Below are 23,956 nucleotides of genomic sequence, written 5' to 3'. Positions count from 1 at the left end.
ATTATTTCTGCTATCATTGTACGTGTGCATTTAGCCCACACATTGCGGTGGGTGTTCCTAAGATACTTGGAGTACTTTTCAGCAACACAGTTTACACTTAATGCTTGTTATATTTGTAGCTGACAAAACAATTCTATGGATATCCCAAATTAGGTATGCAGCTATCAGTTGAGTTGCCTTAAATCTTACTTAGTTGTTCAACGAATTATAAACTTACCTTTACAACCCTTGGGACCAAATTAAGGTAACAACGACTGGTTTTTTAAAAAAATACGTTACTGTGAAACCGAGGGCACCATGTTATGAGGAGATGGGGGCTGCGGTGACTCGCGGGATAGGAATTTCAAGAGAACCGAGCGAACGGGAAGTCGGCAACAAGAATCTCTCTCCCGCTCCCAGGCACCCCTCTACCTACAGCCTCCTGTCAGAGCGGATTAGAGTCTATCAAGAAATGAAGGGAGAGATTGCTCGTAAACATGACAAGCTGCTGTCATTTCTAAAATATGTGTATGTTGATTCCAAAGATCCTCTGTCTTCCGTGCAGGTGGAAACTACTGAAACACGTCAGGAGCCAAAGGAATTCAGATTGCCGAAAGGCCATCACTTTGATATGATAAATATTAAGAGCATTCCCAAAGGCAAAATTTCCATTGTAGAAACATTGACACTTTTCAGTAATCATAAACTTTATCCAGAAACATGAACTGCTGAGAAAAGAGTGCAAGAATATAATTTAGAACAGAAAGATGTGAATTCCCTTCTTAAATATTTTGTTACTTTTGAAGTCAAAATCTTCCCTCCTGAAGACAAGAAAGCAATAAAATCAAAATGAAGAAAATCACAAAAATTTCCTATGTGTACTCCTCATCCCTCATCCTGTATATTTTCTCATTTTTGCATATTAAATTATGTTAATTACCAAGTGTTTCATGCTCTCATTGTGAGAGCATACTCTTAATATTTATTGAGCTCCCTGAATTTTCAAGATTGCCATGGACCGTATTTTGTTTTCTTTTAATTTGGTTTAGGCATATTTCATATGTACATGTTACCATGACTATCAACACATCTGTACCTTTATTTTAAGTAAAAGAGTTAATTTGTTATTTTAGACACATCACACCAACTTTTAAATTGGTCATAAGACCCCTTGGGAAGTGTCCTGAATCCCTCATTTAAGTTTTCCTTTCCAAGTTAGGTGTTTAGTTCATTCTTCATATGTGATAGTGAAAGTAAAAGCTTTCCTGACTCTTAAGACTGACATTTTCTTGTTAGGGAAAGAGACTCAATCGTAAGGTAGACTAACAATATTTCCCAAATAAAGGCACATAGGAGAAAATAACGAATCAATAGAATCTAATTAAAATTACTACCCCAGGGAATAAGAAGTATTGAGGATTTATTTTATTTTGAATTGGTTTTAAGTATGGAATAATTGCCTTTACAGTTATAAAAAGTAATTAGTGGTGTTTACAAAATGTTGGGAATTTCTGCTTTGATAAATAGGTAAGTCCCATGGCCTTCAGAGAGGGAGGCAATAGTGGAAACTTTCGAAAAAGTAATTTCTCTGGATTTAACATGGAACTAGAAAAATTTAAAGAATAATTAAATTAAAAAAACCATGGTAAATGAAATTTGGGGATTTTATACATAGTTTCAGATGTTAATACTAGTTGAGAGAAGAGAGAAAAAATAGCAAGTAGAAGCAGAGAACAGGATCATTGGAAGGGACCTGAGAAATTGCTGCTTCATCCATTTTAGCAAACTTATTAGTACAGCATGTACCAGTACTAGGATCTTGAGTAAGAGTGTGTGAGTTTAGCTCTGCCTGATATATTACTACTTGTGGGATCTTTGGGAGACTATATCCTTTTTGAGATTGAATTTCTTCTATAAAATGAGCATAATGCTGCCTTGCTTAAATTTAAGGGTTATCATGAAGATAAATGAAATAGTAAAGGAATACAAAAGACCAAGGAAATATGATTTTTTTTTTTTTGTAGTGGAGAAACAAACTTCCCCAAACTGGGGAAGGATATATGACCTAAGGTTTCTGTAGTTTATGACCTAACCAGGCCCAGAACTTAGTTTTTCAAATCCTAGTAGTGTGTTTTTTCTGATGTGCCAAAAAGCAGCACACCTCAGAGAAGGGAGTAAGTGTGAATTGTGGGTACATTGGGGTTATCAGTTTGCTTCTGAGGGAAGATAGGCATCACTACTTCCCAGAGATGCCCCTGGAAATGATATAGAAGATGCTAAAGAATTCAACGTGATGACAGAATGAGGCATTTGTAGTAATGCTGAGAACAGAAAAATGGACTAAGTGGAAAATTTGTAAGCATGTCTTTGAATATAGATTTATTATGTGAACAAACTACCTAGTTTATTTTTAGTTCAATACAATAATTGTTTTAAGAAAACAAATAACTACTCAATATAAAATGCATTTTAAAACTCCTGTAAATCAGTCAAAACTTTATTCCATTTGTCATAATGGTCACTAGTTGAGTCACTAATACTAGTACACTCTATTTCTGAGCCATCTTTATTCATTTCTACATTGTGTGGTTAGGCAGCTGTTATATGGTGTCACATGATAAAGGATTTCTTCCCATACCATTAAAAAAACACATTACTATTACGCAAAATCATTGGCAGAATTCAAAATAAAGAAAAAATGAAATAAAGGGGAAAAACCGCTTTTCAAATAGGTAGCATTTCCATGTAAACTTCCAGTTCTATCCACATGAATCCACAAATGTTATGTAGTTAAGCATAGATATAGATTTGGATTCTTTTTGCATCTATATAGCAGCATAGGTCAATGTTTGGTTGGTTGTTTATATTTAGAGACAAGATCTTGCTCTGTCACCCAGACTGGAGTGCAGTGGCACCATCATAGCTTATTGCAGCCTTGAACTCCTTGGTTTAAGTGATCTTCCCATCTTAGCCTCCTCAGTGGCTGGGACTTCAGGTACTTGCCACTGTTCCTGACAAATTTAAAATATTTTTTTTTGTAGAGACAGGGGTCTCACTATGTTGTCCAGGCTGGTCTTGCAATCTTCCCACCTCAACCTTCCAAAGTATTGGTATTACAGGTGTGAATCACATTGCCCAGTCTTAAAATATATGCCTAATACTAATTATTTTAGTGGCTGTGTAATAATTCCTCGTTGAATGTACCAGTGCACCATAATTCATGCCATTATTGTTATACATTCAGAGTATTGCAGAAATAACACTATTTTAAGCAATTCTGCAATGAATATCTTTGAAATTTTATTCTTTAAAAAATAATTCCGGCTGGCGCAGTGGCTCACGCCTGTAATCCCGGCACTTTGGGAGGCCAAGGTGGATGGACCACCTGAGGTCAGGAGTTCGAGACCAGCCTGGTCAACGTGGTAAAACTCTGTCTCTACGAAAAATACAAAAAAAAAAATTAGCCAGGCATGGTAGTGGGCACCTGTAATCCCAGCTACTCAGGAGGCTGAGGCAGGAGAATCTCTTGAACCAGGGAGGTGGAGGTTGCAGTGAACCGAGATCGCACCATTGCACTCCAGCCTGGGCAACAGAGCAAGACTCTGTCTCAAAAAAAAAAAAAAATAAAATAAAAATAAACAAAAAAACCGAAAGAAAGAATTCCAAGTTCCAAGAAGAGAAATTACAGGCTTGATTCTTTTTTAGTAATTACTTAAATTGAGATCTTTTTGGTCATAGCTCTTTTAAGTTGTATTTGTGACAATAATGTGTTCTCACCCATAAATACAAATATTTTTCCCTAACAGTCTTTTCTTCTCAATGTTTTATTATGATAAATTTCAAGCATACATAAAATTGAAATAATAGTACAGTGGACATGTATATACCCACTATCAGGTTTGATTGTATGTATGTGTGTGTTCCCTGTATCAGTTGAAAGGAGGATTCAGATATCATGACACATCACCCCTAAATGCAGCTATGTGTATTTCCTAAAAATAAGAACATTCTCCTATATAATCACATCATTGTTACATATAAGATTAATAATATTTGCCAGGCATGGTGGCTTGTGCCTATAATCCCAGCACTTTGGGAGGCTGAGGCAGGTGGATCACCTGAGGTTAGGAGTTTGAGACCAGCCTGGCCAACATGGAGAAATCCCGTCTCTACTAAAAATGCAAAAATTATCCAGGCATGGTGGCGCATGCCTGTAATCCCAGATACTCAGGAGCCTTAGGCAGGAGAATCGCTTGCACCTGGGAGGAGGAAGTTGCAGTGAGCCAAGATTGTGCCACTACACTCCAGCCTGGGCGACAGAGTGAGTTTGTCTCAAAAAAGAAAAAAAAAGATTAATAATAATTCCCTATCATTCAATATCCAGTTTATATTCAAAATTACCATATTAAGTGTAGAACTTAGAATTGGAAGAGCCTTTAATGATATCACTTTACAGTCTAAGGCTTCCCAAATCCCACAGTAGAGATTCTGATTCAGTAGTTCTGAGTGGAGCTCAGAAACCTATACTTGTAACTTTACAACAAAACAAAACTCCCCAAACTTGGGGTGACTGTACATCCCTGTTTTCCTGGGACAGATCTGGTTTAGTACTGTTGACCCATCATAATAGTAATAACACCCAGGCCGGGTGTGGTGGCTCACACCTGGAATCCTAGCACTTTGGGAGGCCGAGGTGCGTGGATCACGAGGTCAAGAGATTGAGACCATCCTGGCCAACATGGTGAAACATCTCTACTAAAAATACAAAAATTAGCTGGGCGTGGTGGCGCGCGCCTGTAGTCCCAGCTACCTGAGGCTGAGGCAGGAGAATCGCTTGAACCAGGGAGGCGGAGGTTGCAGTGAGCTGAGATTGTGACACTGCACTCCAGCCTGGTGACAGAGCAAGACTCCATCTCAGAAAAAAAATAGTTAAGAGCACCCATCACTTTCAGAAGTTGGACAATAAATCACATGGTTATTCTACTTGTAATTGTTCAAAAGAGAAAATAGGATCCCGAGGTAGTTAAGAGGTTTATTTGCTCAGAGTAATCAAAGTTTCATAGTTTTACTTTGTACTCAAGATAGCAGTTGCAAAATGGATAATATGCTTAACAAATGAATACTGATCACATACATGTAACTGCATATTGATTTACATGTAAATATATTACATAATTTGCTGCTTTTAAATGTAGTGCCTTATTCCTACAATGGGAAAATAAGTATGCAAATAGGCTGGTAAGTAGGAAGACTGGGTGAATGGCAGCCAAATTTTGAATAGAATTTCCTTGGCCATGACCAAATTTATTAAGTCCAGTCTGGAAATTTAGTAACAGCAGTTGAAAAGGTCTTCATTGTGCTGAACATGCTGCTTGAGTACACAGGTGCTAATAAGTGCTTGTTGGATAAATAAACATGTTAATAGATTGATCTTTCTGTATCACACATCAAAATCTTTTTCTGTCCTTAAAAAATCCATGTAAATGTGACCTCATTCACATAGCCTATCCTGAATACTTTATATGGTTAAGATATTCTATTTTTTTCTTGACATTAATTTCATTCAATGGTGAATAATAGAAAATTGTAATTTCAACAGAGTGCATTTGTGTGACATGGTGCCCTTGCTGAAAGTGGATCCTATGTTTTTAAAGCATATTTTCATAAACTGGAATTATTGAGGTATTATTCAGTAGCTTCATTTACCTCAATAAGGTAAATTAAGCTACACATACTTAAAGTACACAACTTATTTATTTATTTTATTTTATTTTTTGAGATGGAGTCTTGCTCTGTTGCCCAGGCTAGAGTGCAGTGGCACGATCTCGGCTCACTACAACCTCCGCCTCCTGGGTTCAAGCGATTCTTCTGCCTCAGCCTCCCTGGTGGCTGGGATTACAGGTGCCCACCACCACGCCCAGCTAATTTTTGTGTTTTTAGTAGTGACAAGGTTTTGCCACGTTGGCCAGGCTGGTCTTGAATTCCTGACCTCAGGTGATCCACCCACCTTGGCCTCCCAAAGTGCTGGGACTACAGGCATGAGCCACCACTCCCAGCCTTACAGTATAGAATTTAATGAACTTTGACATACATATACACCTGTGAAACTATCATGACACAAGATAATGAACATATTATCACTGCAAAAGTTTCCTCACAGATTCCTTGCAGAAATTTCTCTCCTCCCCCTTAACTTTTCCTAGGTAACTGCTGATCTACTTTTTGTCACTATAGATTAGTTTACATTTTCATGAATTTTGTATAAATGGAATCATGCAATATGTACTCTCATTTTCCTGATTTCTTTCACTTAGTATAATTATGTTGAGATTTGAGATTTGTCCAGGTTGTTGCATGTATCAGTTGGTTGTTTCTTTTTATTGCTGAATATTCATTACATGGATATATTACACAATTCATCTTACCCATTTATCTGTTGATAGATATTTTAAGTTTTTTTCAGTTTGTGGCTAGTATAAATGAAGGTGCTAAGAATATTTGTGTACAAGTTTTTGTGTGGACATATGTTTTGTTTCTCTTGGGTAATTTATGGTAGACAGACTCTATGGTGGCTAACCCATTCTATTTCCTTGAATAATTCTTTGCCTTTTGGGTGTGAGTGGGATCTGTGACTTGCTTCTAAACAAGATACAGCAAAGGTGATAAACATGATTATACGTACATGATTACATTATACAAGATTGTTAAGTCAATCATGATAGGAAAGATGATCTCCTTTGCTGGCTTTAGGGAAGGCAAGTGCCCATGTTGGGAAGGACGACACAACAGGGAACTGATGGTGGCATCTGGCTAGTAGCCAGCCAGAAAAAAAAAAAAAAAAAAAGAAAGTGGTTTTAGTTTGACAACCCACAAGCAACTGAATGCTGCTAACAGCCATGTGCTCTTGAAAGTGAATCCTTCCCCAGTTGAGCCTCAGATAAGCCTTTGTGAGACTCTAAAACAGAGGACAGAAAATTGTGAGACAATAAATGTGTATTTATTTATACTACTACATTTGTAGTAATATTGTTATGCAGAAATAGATGTGAATACAGGTCAATATCTTGTAGTGAAATGGTTGGGTCATATGGTAGGTATATATTTAACTTTTTAAGAAACGCTCAAACTGTTTTCCTAAGTGGTTTTACCATTTTGCATATCCAACAGCAGTACATAAGAGTTTTGGTTGCTCCATCACGTCCTTGCCAACATTTAGTGTGGTCAATCTTTTTAACTTTAGCTACTCTAGCAGGAATGTAGCAGTATACTATTGTAGTTTTAATTTGCATTTACTTAATGACTAATGTTGAACATTTTTTGTGTGCTTATTTGTCATCCACGTATCTTCTTTGGTGAAATCTTTTTAAAATATATTTTGCCTATTTTTAAAATTGGGTTGTTTATCTTATTACTGTTGAGTTGTAAGGGTTCTTTATGCTTTTTGTGTTGTATTTATCTTTGTCATACTCAAGGGCACTGAGATTTTCACTTATGTTTTTTTCTGGAAGTTTTATATAGTTTTACCTCTTATATTTAGGTCTATGATCCATTTCAAATTTAATTTTCGTATATAGTGTGAATGAATGTGGAGGTTCATTATTTTGCATATGGATATCAAATTGTTCCAGCATCATTTGTTGAAAAGATATGCTTTTTCTATTGAGTTGTCTTGACATCTCTGTCAAAAATCCAATGACAGTTTAATTGCCAGCATAATTTGATCCTTTAAAAAAATATTTTTCATAATTGTATGCTATCTTGTATTACAATTATTTCCATTCATTCATTATTAAACAGAAAACTCCTTGAGGACACAACTATCTTTCTTACTTCTGAATCCTCTGAAACGCAGCATATGCCTTGCTTATAGCAGATTCTCAGTGAAAATGTGATGTGTTTAAGTACACTTTAGCATTCATGACTCTTCACTGGCTTTGGCTGAGTCATACCAAACAGGTTTATGATTTGGCATCCTTTCAGACCAATCATCTTTTCAATTTTTTTTGCTATATTAATTTGGGGAAACTGAACACTGTGTTAGAAGAGCAGAACAAGAGGACTCCTTTTGTATTAATATAGGTCTGGAAAGAAAACTCAGAGCATACTCAGGGGAGTTAACAGAAAAGTGTTTAATGAAGGGACGATTTATAGAGATGGAGGCAGGATTAAGGGAACCAACAACTACTTACACTAAGCCTTCAGAATGCTCCAGACTGCAATTATATCTTTCATCTCTATAGTTAACATAGGAAGGATATGCTGATAGAGTATGATTAAGCATTGAAGGGGTTCAGAATATGCCACCCCAAAGTATGCTACTTTGGCCTAAGTATTATTTTGAGCTGAAGCCAATTGACAACCAGTAGATGCAGTTATGTCAGTCACTGGAGAGCCTTAGCAAATGTATTCCAAAAAAAAAAAAAAAAAAGAAAAAATTGCTTAAGATAATAACCATAATCAGCTCCGCATTGAGGTGGGCAATATTGGATGGTTATGACAAGGTGAGGAAAGAATTGTCTAGTTTGAAGATTCTTGGTACTATATTTAGTTTCTGGGTTAAGAAATAAAAAGGAAGGCTGGGCATGGTGGCTCACGCCTGTAATCCCAGCACTTTGGGAGGCCGAGGCAGGTGGATCACCTGAGATCAGGAGTTCGAGATCAGCCTGGCCAATGTGTTATAACCCCATCTCTACTAATCATACAAAAATTAGCCGGGCGTGGTGGTGCATGCCTGTAATCCCAGATGCTCCAGAGGCTGAGGCAGGAGAATCGCTTGAACCCGGCAGGCAGAGGTTGCAGTGAGCCGAGATTGTGCCATTGCACTAAGCCTGGGTGACAAGAGCAAAACTCCGTCTCAAAAAAAAATAAAAATAAAAAAAATAAAAAAATAAAAAAATAAAAAATAAAAAGGAAAAGACAAAATATAGTTTTAAATTGGGGCAATTTGTCTGTAATTTAATCAGGCTAATGTACACTGTAAGCTTGAAATGTAAACTTCTAATTGCAGAATCTAAATTTTTGTTTATTCAATTTCATTTTAATCATGGAATACATACTAGATGCAGAGTTTGCATCAATTTTTGTAACATATTCATTTATTTGCTTAACTAATTTTAATTTGCCATAAAGCAGGAGCTTTTTTTTATGTTTATTGTTGTGTCCCCAGTGCCTAGAATTGTGCTTAGAACATAGTAGCCCAGAGAAACTTTTGTTGAATGAATGAATGAATGAATGATAGAATAATGGATGAAACATGGAATATGAATTCTAGTGGAGGTGACAGATAATATGTATAAAAATCAATATATAATGTAATTTCAGATAGCTTTAAAGACAGCAAACCAGATTTAGGTGATAGAGAATAACTGGAGAGAATGTTGGGATGGTTTTTAAAATCTTCATAATAACCCTATGAAGTAGTTGTTTTTATCTCCCTTTAGAGAAGAGGAATTTCAGACTTACCTAGGGTCGCAAAGTAGCTGAACCACACAAATCCAGTTTCATTAATTGATTCCTTCATTAAACATTCCTTGAGTGCCTGCTCAACACTGAGCCTGAGTCTGTAAAATCAGAGTAAAACAGTCTTTGCCTTCAGGGAGCTTATAATCTAACTCTGTGCTGTCTAAAATAGCAGTCACTCGTTTCTCATCAGAATTGAGATATGCTGTAATTGAGATATGCTGGAATTTGGAGACTTATTATAAAAAAGTAAAATTTCTGAATAATTTAAAATATTATATTTAAAATGATATTTTGGTATATTAGATAAAATATTAAATTCAACATTTCTTTTCACTGTTTTGAAAGTGGCTTCTAGAAAATTTAAAATGACATGTTTGACTTGCATTGTAGATTCTGATTCAGTAGGTCTGAGCACAAGATAATATATTTCTAAAAACTTTCAAGTGATGCTGATGCTGCTGTTCTGAGGACCACACTTTGAGTAGCAAAATTTAGACTAGACAGAAAACACAAGTAATTAGAGGACTGATGTGATGCTTTGTATGACTGGGCAAGCAGAAGGTGCTTAGAGGCTTCATTTTGTTTTGCCTTGTTTTTCACTCTGCAAAACAATCTATGTTCAGTTAAAGCATTTTTGCACAATTTTTATTTCCTCCATAACTACATAAATACAGATTTATCTGATTCATGAGTTTATTTTTTGCCATTTAATGATTATATACACTAGAGAGCAGTATCTATTCTATATACAGAAGAATAAGGGGCCAGGTGCGGTAGCTCACGCCTGTAATCCCAGCACGTTGGGAGGCCAAGGCGGGTGGATGGCCTCAGGTCAGGAGTTTGGGACCAGCCTGGTCAACATGGTGAAACCCCATCTCCACTAAAAATACAAAAATTAGCTGGGTGTGGTGGCAGGCGCCTGTAATCCCAGCTACTCAGGAGGCTGAGGCAGGAGAATCACTTGAACCCCGAAGGTGGAGGTTGCAGTGAGCGAGATCGCTCCGTTGCACTCTGGCCTGGGCGACAAGAGCAAGACTTCGTCTCAAAAAAAAAAAAAAAAAAAAAAAAAAAAGAAGGAATGGAATGTAACATCATTATAAAGAAAACATAAAGAAGTATTACATATTATTTACTATAATGAGAAAATATCCAAAATAGGTCACTGAAGTAGAGTCTCCCAATTGCGAACAATAGTTTTTATTATAAGTCAAAATAGGAAATATTTTCCAGGGATTGCACAAACAGATTAAACCACAGAAATGACATTATTCCAGATAAATGGTCAATCCCTCTATGGTCTTAGACACTTGGTTTTGGGTAGAGATAGGCCCAGGGAACATAGAAAACTCCCTGAAGGAAGTGATTTCTAAGCTGAGAAACATCAGTAGGCATTAGCCAGGTCTGTAAGACCCTTAACACCCATGCTTTAACTCATATTTTGGATCAAGTTTTTGTTTTATGTCATTTTAGTGTTTGTTTTGTTTTTGTTTAGTTTGCTATAATATTTTATCTGAATGGAGACTAATATCCTTTGAGGATAAACAATTTGAAGTTTATTAATTAGGTATCTGTTTAAGACTCCATCATAATATACCATTTATTAGTTTATAATTCAGATTCTAAACCTATTGTAACTGTGCCTACTAAAAGCAAAGAACCAAGAGGTTCAGGATTTGTGAAAATAAAAGTACTGTAAAATATAAATGTTTAAATATTTTCTTTTTTTTTTCTTTTTTTTTGAGACGGAGTTTCACTCTTAGTTGCCCAGGCTGGAGTGCAATGGCGTGATCTCGGCTTACTCAACCTCCATCTCCCAGGTTCAAGCGATTCTCCAGCCTCAGCTTCCCGAATTGCTGGGATTACAGGTGCCCGCCACCATACCTGGCTATATTTTTGTGTTCTTAGTAGAGATGGGGTTTCATCATGTTGACCAGGCTGGTCTCAAACTCCTGACCTCAGGTGATCTGCCCGCCTTGGCCTCCCAAAGTGCTGGGATTACAGGCATGAGCCCTGCGCCCAGCCAAATGTTTAAATATTTTCACTATTAGATATGTCCAATAAGAACTAAAGGAATATCTTCTTGAAATTGAAAAGGAAATAATATTTTTCTATCCCATAAGGATTGTTGGAAAGGTTTAAAGAGAAAATAATATATGCAAAGTGCTTACTTAGCAAGATGCCTAGCGTTAGGAAGGTAGTATAAGAAAGTAATGTTGGTTTTGTTTTTGGTGTCTATTTGGGGTTATCTAGTAGTTTGGACAGGTTATTTTAATAGCAATACTTTATGAAAATTATAAGGTACACATTTTAATTTTTGACAAGGATTCTAATACTTTCAATAATTTAAGCACAGTTTACTGGGGTCTCAACAAAGGTCACACATTCAGAAGTGGTATGGCCTTTAGGCTAGGAGTCTAGAGACCTACGTTTTAATTCCAGCTCTGTTATCCTGTTGTACTTTGGACCAATCATTTCACAAAAGGATGTTTTACTAGTTGCTCTGTAAGGTGCTTTCTAGTCTGCATCAGTTTTGTTGAGACTGCATTAGCAATGTATCCAAGATCCAAACTAATGATTTGCCATCTGGTTTCATTTAGCAAAGTTAATGTTCGGTCATCAAATACACATTCAACAGGAAGTATTCTTTTATGAAACAGTTCCTACAGTCATTTTTTTTAACCCTATATAAAATGAGTTTATTTTGGACTATTAAAAAATTTCAAAACTTTAAAATTTATTATTTTTCAACTAATGCAAAATATTACATTAGAAACATCTGAATAAAAAATGATTCTGGGCCGGGTGCGGTGGCTCACGCCTTTGATCCCAGAATTTTGGAAGGCCGAGGTGGGCAGATCACCTGAGGTCAGGAGTTTGAGACCAGCCTGGCCAACATGGTGAAACCCCATCTTTACTAAAAATACAAAAATCAGCCGGGTGTGGTGGTGGGTGTCTGTAATCCCAGCTACTCAGGAGGCTGAGACAGGAGAATCGTTTGAACCTGGGAGGTGGAGGTTGCAGTGAGCACAGATCGTGCCCCTGCAGTCCAGCCTGGGCAACAAAGAGTGAAACTCCATCTCAAAAAAAAAAAAAGATTCTGTTCTTTTCTGTATTTACTGATGTTCTTAAACATCTTACATTTTTAAAAATTTAGGTTACCTCCCTATTGAAACTATTTACAAGTGACAGTGATGACTCCTGTTACTCAAAATTAAACCAAAATGAACATCAAACTGGGATTTATTGGGGCTCAGAAACAAGAAGATATAATTTATTCATTTGAAAATGATAAAGAGGGACTGAAATAGTAGTGAGAAAGCTGCCCTGAGACCAGAGTAACTTTGTTTCTTTGAAGTACCATTTACAGTAATAACCCAAAGGGGTCCCAAGGGGCTGCCACTCTTTGGCTATGCTTTATTGTACCTTCACACTTTGTCTCCATGTGTCCTTCCCCCTTCCTCCTGTATACATGTATACAGAAGAGGGAAGGACACATGGAGACAAAGTATGCATATACATACAGAAATTCTGGAGCAGCAGCTTACTGATGTATACAACTTACAGAATCTCTCTGAGTTATGCTACTACCACTAGTATGTTGGGCATGTTGGCCCAAACTTTCTTAATCAGGAAACTTTGGATAGGTGTATTGCTAGCGGCCTTCACTTGGGTTTAATCTCAACATTTCTGAGGTGCAAAGTGCACTAGATTGAGAGTTAATAGATCTGAATTTTAATTCCAATTTTGCTCCCAATGATCACTGTGACCTCAGGGACATCACTTCATCCTTCATCATTCATTCAGTTTATCTTACCTATTCATTAAAAACTAATCTGCCTGCCTGTCTCCAGTTGCTTTCTAGTGGTAGTGATGATGGAGGTGGTGAGACACACAATAAATACGTAAGCAAATAGGAGAACTATGAAGGAAGGAAAAGTAAATGATATACTGGGAATAGTGTACTTTTTAAAATAGGGCATCTAGGATTTCTCTAGGTAAGTGAAAAATGAAGAAGTTTGGATGCTAAGGGGTCTTGCACATTAAAAGGCATGTGTTTCCGTCTTTTCAGAACTGTGTTCTAGGAAAGCCTACGAATGCCTCTAACTATAAATGCAAATCTATTTAAATCAAGTGATACATCAATTTTACGTTGCTTGATTTGGAAATAATCTGCAAAAGAAGCAATAGCTAAACATTTTAGTGTTGTTTGGGGAGTAGCTGCTGACAATAAAGACCAAAATAAAGACCAAAACATAACTTCAAAACAAAACAAAACAAAAAAAACACACAGCCCAAGACAGATCAGAAACTAGGTGTATGCAAGGCGCCAGGTTATGACACTGTTCTCAGACATCCACATGGCGCAAAAAGAAAACCTCACTAGGCAGCTTCGCACGTCCTCGGCGTAGGGGCTCCTGCGAGGTCCTAGTCCTTCCCTGGGAGCTAAGAGCGGAACAGAGGCTGTACCCGACTGCTGCTTGGAGGGAACCCTGGCTGAGTCCAGGGAGGAGGAGCCAGAGGCGGGGCGATTGGAAGCAGCCACCTCAGCGAAGCTGCAGGATTTCCGCAGGGCGGGAGCTGGTTAGCTCCCGGAAGAAAACGGCTCCTGTCACAGAAGTCTCGTGATTGCTCTGGGAGCTTTGCTTAACCATTTGGAACTACAGAAGAAAGAAGGATCTAGCGAAATATGGCTGCAGAGAGCCCTGCTATGCGTCGGGTCCAGGTGGCAGAACATCCCAGGTTGGGGAGAGGAGACGCCGGGCTTTGGGATCTCGTGGGTTGGTTCGGGTCCACAGCATTTGGCTGCTCCCTTGGGGCGCTGCTTTTGGTCCCGGGGAGCAGGTAGAACCCTTGGGATTCTATAAGGACACGTGGCTGGGCTTGTAAAAAAGATCACATCGCACATACTACCATGGGTTGTATGTTTTTTGCTTCATCCATGCTGATTCTTGTTTTCCTTTTCTTGCTGTAATTAGTGCGCCCTTTCTACTGGGCTTCAGCAGAAATGCCCAAATCCACACTGAACTCTCTTTGTCTTACATGCAAGTTGATACTGCTTTTTTAAAAGCCTTCTTTCTAAATATTCATTGAAAACAAACACAAAAACCCTCTTGGTCTCTGCATCCTCTTTAAAAAACAAAAAACAAACAAACAAAAAAACCACGAGAATCTCTGAACTGTTACTTAGGGAATTAATTTGATGGCAGTCCCTAGCTACAGAGTAATCGTTTAGTGATGTCTCGGGGAGGATCTTTTCAGTTACAGGTACTTTGTAGAAATACTTTGTTCTGACTAACGGGGCTGAAGTCTCATAAAATGAAGTTTCTCACCTGCTACTTTAGCCAAGAACTTTTCTGACTCTGCCTTTGCTGTTTTTTTTTTTTTTTTTTTTTTGAGACGGAGTTTCGCTCTTGTTGCACAGGCTGGAGTGCAATGGCGCTATCTTGGCTCACCGCAACCTCCGCCTCCCGGATTCGAGTGATTCAACTGCCTCAGCCTCCCGAGTAGCTGGGATTACAGGCATGCACCAGCACACCGGCTACTTTTGTATTTTTAGTAGAGACAGGGTTTCTCTATGTTGGTCAGGCTGGTCTCGAGCTCCCGACCTCAGGTGATCCGCCCGCCCCGGTCTCTCAAAGTTTTGGGATTACAGGCATGGGCCATCGCGCCCGGCCTCTACTTTTGCTGTTTTTAGCCTTTTTTATGTTAACTTTTTTCTTTCACATCAAGTCCTTAAGCTCTTCCTACTTGGTTTGTTACCACCATGTGTCAATTGATGATAATATATTTTACTACAACTTGAAAATGTTCTTTGATCCTTAAACCAGCAAACAGGGTGTGTTTAGTTATCAGAAAGAAACATAATTTCTTATAGAGTCCAGCACAGCTTTGGTCTACTTCCCAATGTCTTTGAATGTTTTAATATACTCTAGAGGTTCTTGTGTAGCACTGTTGCCCTTGCATATTTGAATGAATTAAAACACAGTGTTAAAGGCATGCTTCCAATAAGATTAATGAGAAATTTGCTACATGAAAATAACCTGATCCCTTTTGGTTTTTTTTGTTGTTCCTTTTTTTTTTTTTTTTTTTGAGACAGAGTCTTGCTCTGTTGCTCAGGCTGGAGTACAGTGGCGCGATCTCTGCTCACTGCAACCTCTGCCTCCCAGGTTCAAGCCATTCTCCTGCCTCTTCAGTCTCTAGCTGGGATTACGGGTGCCGCTACCACGCCTGGCTATTTTTTCTGTTTTTGGTAGAGACGGGGTTTCGCCATGTTGGCCAGGCTGGTCTTGAACTCCTGACCTCAGGTGATCCACCCGTCTTGGCCTCCCAAAGTGATGGGATTACAGGCATGAGCCACCATGCCCAGCCTGTAGTTTAGTCTTTTACATAAAACATATCCATGTGTAAATTCCTAATGTGTTTCCATTTTATGTGATTTTAATAATAAAGATCAACATTTCTATCTATACTCACTCTGTTTGGGGGAGGATGGTGTAACAATATAGGTACATGTACTCAAAGTGAAGAATTGCTTACTGAATTTCCTTAGTGTTCCTTCTTGTTTTTCATAATTTTCATATTATTCATTCATGCAACAAATATAAATATAAATATTGTTAATATTTATCTGTATTATCCACAGAAGAGATCATAATAGGTAAGCTCTGCCATTTTCCTGTTGTTCATTTGTGCACAAAATGCAATTATTAGCTTCATGCAATGTTTTATTTGCAGGATTCTTTTGCAGCCACTTACTCATTTTAGGAGGGATGTATTTTGTTAAATCTAAATAGTATAATCTATAAATTCACCTAACCGGTCAAATATTGCAATATGCTGAGAAGGAAAAAAAAATGAATAAATGGTCAGCCTGCCTCCTTGTGGAACTCTTGTTCTTTTTCAGGATGCCTCTTCAACCTCACAAGCCATGTGATCCTTTGAGTAAAGGCACTGGTCGACCATATTATACATTTTAGTAAAACTTAATTTCCTTTTTATTATTTTTATGTAAAAATCAAATAGAAATTGAAGTTCTAATATTTTCTTTCTGTGTCCCACTCTTGTGTGGTACCTGTACTGTAAGACTCTAAATTTCTCTATTCTGGCTTTCTTTGCATTCTTAGCAAGCTGTATCTCTTTACTTTCTCTTTTGGATTAAGTTTCTAAACTTGTTGGATTATTGTTATTTTTGTAGCAGTTTTATTGACATTCACGTATCACATAACTAATTCATTTAAAGTTTGCAATTAAATGAGTTTAGTATATTCATAGAGCTGTGCAACCAACACCGTAATCAAATTTTGAACGTTTTCTTCTCAGAAAGAACCCCACCATCCCTTGTATTATCACACCCCAGAACTCCATTCCCTTTCCCCTCACCTGGCGTTAAACAACTACTAATCTATGTTCTGTATTTATAGATTTAGTCACTTTGGACATTTCAAATGAATGGAATCATAGAAAATGTTTGTTTTTTTGGTGACTGGCTTCTTCCATGTGGCATAATGTTCTGAAGATTCATGTATCAGTATGTCATTTAACATGTATCAGTACATCATTCCTTTTTATCGTCAAATAATATTCCAGTTTATGGATACTCATTTTGTTTATATATTCAACAATTGATGGACATTTGGGTTGCCTCCACCTTTTGGCTCTTATGAATAATGCTGCTGTATGCACACATTCTTTGGTCTCTATTCTACCAGTTGAGCTAGCAGGGTGACACTGAATACATTCTTAATATTAAAAATTTGGATTAATTAAAAGTATATTCAGTAAAGCCTGAAAATCCCAGTTTCTTTCCTGATTGTTTCTGATTTCTACCCTAGACTGCCAATTTCTACTTCCCTTCTTAGAAGTTACCCATTTGGTTTGTATCCTTATAATATCATTGCGTTCTTATATCATTGTTACTATATTTATAAAAATGATATATTCACATAAGTCCAATAATTATATGATATTTGTTGTTTTTTGCTTACTTTTTTCATTTAATCTTTCTCATATATCCTGGTATATCAGTTCATACAGATATATTTCATTATTTTTATTTATTTTATTTTATTTTTTGAGACGGAGTCTCGCTCTGTCTGCTGGAGTGCAGTGGCGTGATCTTGGCTCACTGCAACCTCCACCTCTTGGGTTCAAGAGATTCTCCTGTCTCAGCCTTCCAAGTAGTTGGGATCACAGGCATGTGCCACCATGCCTGGCGAATTTTTGTATTTTTAGTAGAGACAGGATTTCACCATATTGGCCAGGCTGGTCTTGAACTCATGACCTCAAGTGATCCACCCGCCTTGGCCTCCCTGGGATTACAGGTTGAGCGACTGTGCCCCGGACTATTTCACTGTTTTTAAGGGCTGAGAGTATTTTGTAGTATGAATACTATTATTTATTTAACCACTCAACATTTAGTACACTTAGATTTCTAATTTTTCTCTCTTGTAAACAATGCTGCAACAAACATCCTTGTGTGTGTATGTATGTATGCACACACAGAGAGCCTCCAGTGTGGACTGAAGGTGCTTTAACTTTGAGTAGGGAAGAGGAAGTTTGGGTTTTAGGTCCCACAGAGTCTGTGTGTATGTATATATACACATATATATATACACACACACATATATACATACATATATATACATATATATGTGTGTATATATACACATACACACACGAAATATATATGTATATATATATTCTCTGAGCATTTGTGTGAATTTTTTAAAGCTCGTTCATAAAAATGGAAGCAGAGCCAAAGGTAATAAACATTTAAAATTTTGATAGCTATTGTCAAATGGCCCTGCAAAAAGGATGTTATTGGATTGTCTATTTCTTGTTTTTTTTTTGTTTGTTTGTTTCTTTTGTTTTTAAGACAGAGTCTCGCTCTGTTGCCCCAGCTGGAGTGCAGTGGCATGATATCGGCTCACCACAACCATTGCTTCCTGCGTTCAAGCAATTCTCCTGCCTTAGCCTCCCAAGTAGCTGGGATATAGGTGTGTGCCACCACGCCTGGCTAATTTTTGTATTTTTAGTAGAGACAGGGTTTTACTATGTTGCCCAGGCTGGTCTCGAGCTCCTGACCTGGTGATCTGCCTGCCTCGGCCTCCCAAAGTGCTGGGATTACAGGTATGAGCCATGGCGCTTGGCCTATTTCTTGTTATTTTTAGAAACTCTTTTTATATGCATGTAGTTTTGTATGTATATGTATTTTCAATAGAAACCATTTATTCTATATATATTATTAATAGAGTTTCTAGCTTAACTTTATGACACCTTTTGTTGTGTAGACATTTTATAATTTATGCAGTGTCGTATGTTGAATAATAATGATGATAGCATTTTGTCTTCACCCTTATTTTAATGTGTCATCCAAATGACCACCATGATGGCGCGAGATAGTAGAAAGGAGAGCTTTATTGGCAATATCAGTTTGTAGACCAGGAAGAGAGAGTCTCCAGTGTGGACTGAAGGTGCTGTAACTTCGAGTAGGGAAGAGGAAGTTTGGTTTTAGGCTCCACAGAGTCTGTCTTATAAAATAGAATCATACATATTTGGCAGGTTTTGGGGAAAAGCTATACATATTTATGAGGGGAGCCAAGCGCATAGTGGGTAAACATATATGTAACATACATCCCATGTTCACTTTGTGGCAGGTTTTACCATTAAAATGAGATGGAATTTGGCTCTTTACATCAAAAGGTGAACTATAGGACACAAAGACAATTAGTGCACAGCCTCTATAGGCTGGCTGAAACTGGCTTAAGGTCTGCAGTTGTTTATCAGAAAAGAATGTTTGTAAGGCTGGTCCTCTGTCTGATCAGAGTTGTAGTGGTCTGGATCATAAGTCAGAGTTAGGAGGTGTCCAATATTGCTAGGGGATTTAGCCAGAGTGTCGTTTTACTTGTAGCCATGAGAATTTAAGAAGTTGTCATGCCTCAACCTGTAACTTTTGTTACCTTAACTTTAGGGTCCCCCTTACTTGATAAAGGGGCATTTACTTTAGTTTCTCAGATCACAAATGGGAATGCTTCTAATATTTTGCCATCAAATATGATGTTTGCTGTTTCTGGTAAACATCGTTTATTAAATTAAGGACATGTCCTTTTCTAGTAGGTGAGAAAAGAAAAATAGCTCTGAGCCATCTGAGCTATGTGAGATGTGCAAAAATTTATCAGGCCCAGAGAGACATGAATATGGCACTTTAGTCACATCCCTCCCCCTCCTTGCACCCATGTCCCAGGGGCCAGTCATTTAAAGGCCTTTTCTTCCTGACTAGCTGCTTCCCCTGTTATCTTCATGTTCCTGTAATCTGTGATACAAAGAACAACGTACAGCTGATCAATAGGTTATGCTATTTTAATGTAAATTCTTGGTAAACAAATTAGGAACCACCCCATTTTTTTCCTTTATAAACCACTAGTAACTACTGCTAATCAGAGGGTATATTCATGTTAACTTGAATCTATGCTCCTGGGTTGCAGTCTTCAAACTTGGCCCAAATAAACTCTGTGTTAAGTTTGCCTCACTTTTTTTGTCTTTAGGTCAATGCGTGACAGAGATTTAAAAATTATTTTATTTTATTTTAAAAAATAAGGAATGGTTATGAAAATACATTTGTTTCTTCTTTGGGTTTTTTGAGAGGATCGTGAAGTCATAGAATTTTCCTCTTTTTATTCTGTTAGCATAGTGCATTTAATCAACAGATTTCTGGTGCTGATTACCTTCACATTCCTGGAATGAACTCTGCTTGGTCACATAGGTTATTTTAGGTAATTACTGCATTAAATTTACCAACATTTTATTTAGAGTTTTTCTATCTATTTTCACAAGTGAGATTAGCCATTCTTGTCAAGTTTAAGCATCTGGGTTAGACTAGCCTCCTAAAATAAGGTGGGAAACTTTCCACAGCTTCTATTATTTAGAATTATTTATAAAAAGAAAAGACCATTTTTTTTCCTTGAAGATCCAACTAACTTTATAACACTTTTTGGGCTTTGTTTCTGACAACTTTTCTATTTCTTTATTTTTAACCTCTTGTGTCAATTTTAGAAATTTATATTTTTTCTAGACAAATCAGCCATCTGGATTTAAAAATTTTAAAATCCTTTTAAAATTTATGTTTGTCTATTATTTCTAGTATTGGTTATGTTTAATGACACAAAGTTTTTTTCTATATTATTGTTTTTTTAATTGAAGAAACACCTTGTAATTTTTTTTATCCAATCTGCTATTTTCTCCTGGTTCATTAAATTTTGCTTTTATCTGTTAATTTGTATCTTCTAATTTCTTTGATTTCTTTTTGCTAGGTTCCTGTGTTATATGCATACTTTATTTATTTTCATTATTTCTTTTCTTTTTTTCTTTTAAAGAATTTATTTTAAACCTATTATACCACACAGTATGTTTTAAACACTGCCATATAACCCCCTAATTAGATAAAGACAAAACAGTTTATCTTATTAGAAACAAGATACATCATCACTTATAGAGTTTTCAAACATTATTGCACTTTAACTTTCATAATTTGACAAAGAATTCATGAAACAATCTACAGACTAGTTTTAACAGACAAATAACACTTGTAAGCAGACATGACTGTCCTAAATTGTTTTTTAGGTATCAATTTTACAAGCATTACTTACATTAGTGGCAACAGTGGAGTTGGAGAGTATTGCGCCTTTTCCAAGATGCGCGGTGAGAATCACCAGGAGTGTGGTGGAACTTATGACCCTACCAAGGCCACGGATCTTTTGGCCTGCAGGTGTCAGCCCATGCATCACCCTTTGCTTGTGGACTGGTTTGGTTATCCACTTGGATGTCAGGACTTTTTCTGACAGCTTTATGGAGTGGATGAATGAGGATAACCTCAAACATTTTGTGTGTTGAATCTTCACCAAAGTAAGAACTCAGGACTCTCAGCCGGGCATGGTGGCTCATGCCTGTAATCCCATCATTTTGGGAGGCCAAGGTGAGTGGATCACTTGAGGCCAGGAGTTCAAGACCAGCCTGGCCAACATGGTGAAACCTTGTTTCTACTAAACATATAACAATTAGCTAGGTGTGGTGGCGCACGCCTATAATCCCAGCTACTCGGGAGACTGAGGCATGAGAATTGGTTGAACCCAGGAGGTGGAGGTTGCAGTGAGTGGAGATTGTGCCACTGCACTCCAGCCTGGGTGACAGAGCAAGACTCTGTCTCAAAAAAAAAAAAATAGAAAAGAAAATATATATAGAAATAAAATGTATAAATATGTCTGTATATATGTATAAATAAAAATATATGTACATGTATATATATGTGTGTGTGTGTGTATATGTGTGTGTATATATATATATGAATTTAGTACTCTTATAACCCCACAGTGGAGTCCAGCTTTCTCCTCTTCAATAGACTTCGAGCATACTTTAGCTGGTTAACACCACAATGGACACGCTTGCCATAAGCTGCGCCCTTAGGAACTGGGCATTTTCGGCCACCATGGTGCACAGGAAGCCTATATATAATGTAACCTTGCTTGACCTTGTAGCCCAGTCAGTGCACTGTTTTGGGCTGGGTGGGTTGTGGAGCCCTGTGGTAGAGCAGAGAGCTGTCAATATTGCTAGCAGGGACTCTCAGAAGAAAGTGCATGATATCAGACTGTTGCTTCTTCCATAGCTCCTGAATGTACTTGTATGCAGCTCTCTTGGCTTACCTGGTGGCTCTTGCCAGACAGAAAGGAAAGCACCTTTCTCCCCCATGATTTATTTTCTTATATGAATAGAAGGCTAGAAAATTTTCTGAGTGCCATTATGGTTGTGTCTCATGGGTTTTGATATGTAGACCTCTCATTATTTTCAAAATAGCTATAGCTGTGGCCTTAATTTCCACTTTCCTTCAACTTCTTGCTCGCTAATTTGCTCTTCAACTCTTTTCATTCTTCTATTCAACCTACTATTTTTATTTTCACCATCATAACCTTGTTTTCTAAGATCTCTAATATAATTATAGTTTTATTTTTATGTTTAATTTTTGATCTTGGAGAAATTTATTGTGATGAAAGAACAAAACAGAGATTCAAATTCACCCTCCTTTCCCAATGGTAATTATCATACTTTGAAATTCCATCTATAACATATATTAAATTCTCAAATATAACAGTAATAATAGTAATAACTATAATTATTTTATACTTATAAAACCCTCAAACAAACTTTTGCAGTGAGTTCTAGTATTAGCCTCAGTTTGTAGATGAGGAAATTTGAGGCGTAGAGCAACTCATACAAATTAACATAATTAATGTTATAACCAATCGTTCTTACATTAGTATTAAAAATTAACATTTTCTATAATGCCATGCCTCGATATCCTGATGTTGAAGAGAAGACAAGCACAGACAGGATGGGGGACTTGCCCAAGGTCACAGTGGAAGACTGAAAATACATGTCATAGCTCCTGAAATTTTCATTCATTCATTTCTGCAGTTAGCCACATGGTCTGAGAGAATTAGTCCTTTTAGTAAAGTCCATTTCATTCATGACAGTCATAGCTTTGTTTCTCAAGTTCTGTTACTAATACTGCTATTCTTTTTTCTTTGTTTCTTTTTCTTTTTTCTTTTCTTTTCTTTTTTTTTTAAGATTTTAAGTCAAAAGAGCATTCAGAGCACCAGAGTCAGCAATTCGTGCTGCAGTACTTTGGCCAATTCCCCCTTTAACAATATGATCTTTGTAGGAGCTCTTATTTTCATATTGAAATGCTCATTGTATTTTTTTGGGGGGCATACTTTCAGTGACTGCATTAAGACACAAGGTCTTGTTGGTAGCTCACCTAGAGGTAAAATACAGCTACTTACCCCAATTACAGCCCACCATTCATTATTAGAAGATTAGGTATGAAGTTTAGAAAAACACTGTTCACTTCAGTTCTTTCTGTTCTTAGAGAAAAATGCTTTCCTTGTTTGCCTCCATGCATTTGAATTTCAAAGGTAGGAATGTTGTATAGTAAGCCTCTTGGTGATGAAGCAGTTATAAGCCATGAACGGACTGCCTTCCCAAGGAAGTCTAGGAAAATGACAAAGTTATAATTCAAAATAATTTCATTAAGACACATTTTAGGAGACTTATTCTAACTCTGCTGTTAGCACTTCTTGTTATTTGTGTTTGCAGTCCTTGTAAAAACAAACTAATAAGGATTCAAGTTCAGGAGAACTTGAATTTCATCTATATATGATTTTCACAGGCAGAAACATTAACCCCTATTAAGGCTAGCAGTATTACCTAAACCGGAAAAGTGGGAGTTATACTTAATCGCTCTCTTTCCCACATTTAATTGTACCAATTCCTTTGGATTTGACAAATAACACCTTAATTTCACTCTTCTCTACCTATAGCTTTAAAGTATTTTCAGCATTTCTCTCTAGATATATTACAATGAACTGCTATTAGATCTCTTTATTTCTACAATCCAAATTCCACACACTACCCAGTGAGCTTTTTCAAATGCAAAATTGATGATTTACTTCATTTTTAAATGTCT

The 23,956-nt window shown here is 37.1% G+C and overlaps 1 protein-coding gene and 1 pseudogene across 10 annotated transcripts in view; both read left to right on the top strand.

Annotated features, from left to right (window-relative positions):
- Nucleotides 1-23,956, top strand: part of LOC105490574 (galactokinase 2) — a 275,378-nt gene that overhangs the window by 117 nt on the left and 251,305 nt on the right. For 3 of the 10 annotated variants that reach the window (XR_003019991.2, XM_011756364.3, XM_011756374.3), the window contains exon 1: nucleotides 13,999-14,181. The exons of 1 other annotated variant lie outside the window; for it this stretch is intronic. Coding sequence is in view for 6 of the 9 variants with exons in the window: in XM_011756364.3 (XP_011754666.1) it covers nucleotides 14,129-14,181 (53 nt within the window). In the remaining 3 variants the exon portion in view is untranslated. Of the gene's footprint in view, nucleotides 1-13,821; nucleotides 14,182-23,956 lie in introns of those variants that run through there. 6 more of the 10 variants (XM_011756355.3, XM_011756391.3, XR_011625304.1 and 3 more) reach the window with 6 other exon arrangements.
- Nucleotides 5-8,948, top strand: LOC105490565 (NADH dehydrogenase [ubiquinone] 1 alpha subcomplex assembly factor 4 pseudogene; annotated as a pseudogene).

The sequence above is a fragment of the Macaca nemestrina genome, chromosome 7 (genome assembly GCF_043159975.1).
Source record: "Macaca nemestrina isolate mMacNem1 chromosome 7, mMacNem.hap1, whole genome shotgun sequence".
Classification (NCBI taxonomy): domain Eukaryota; kingdom Metazoa; phylum Chordata; class Mammalia; order Primates; family Cercopithecidae; genus Macaca; species Macaca nemestrina.
The sequence above is the reverse complement of the archived record's forward strand: the minus strand, read 5'-3'. Positions and strand labels throughout refer to the sequence as shown.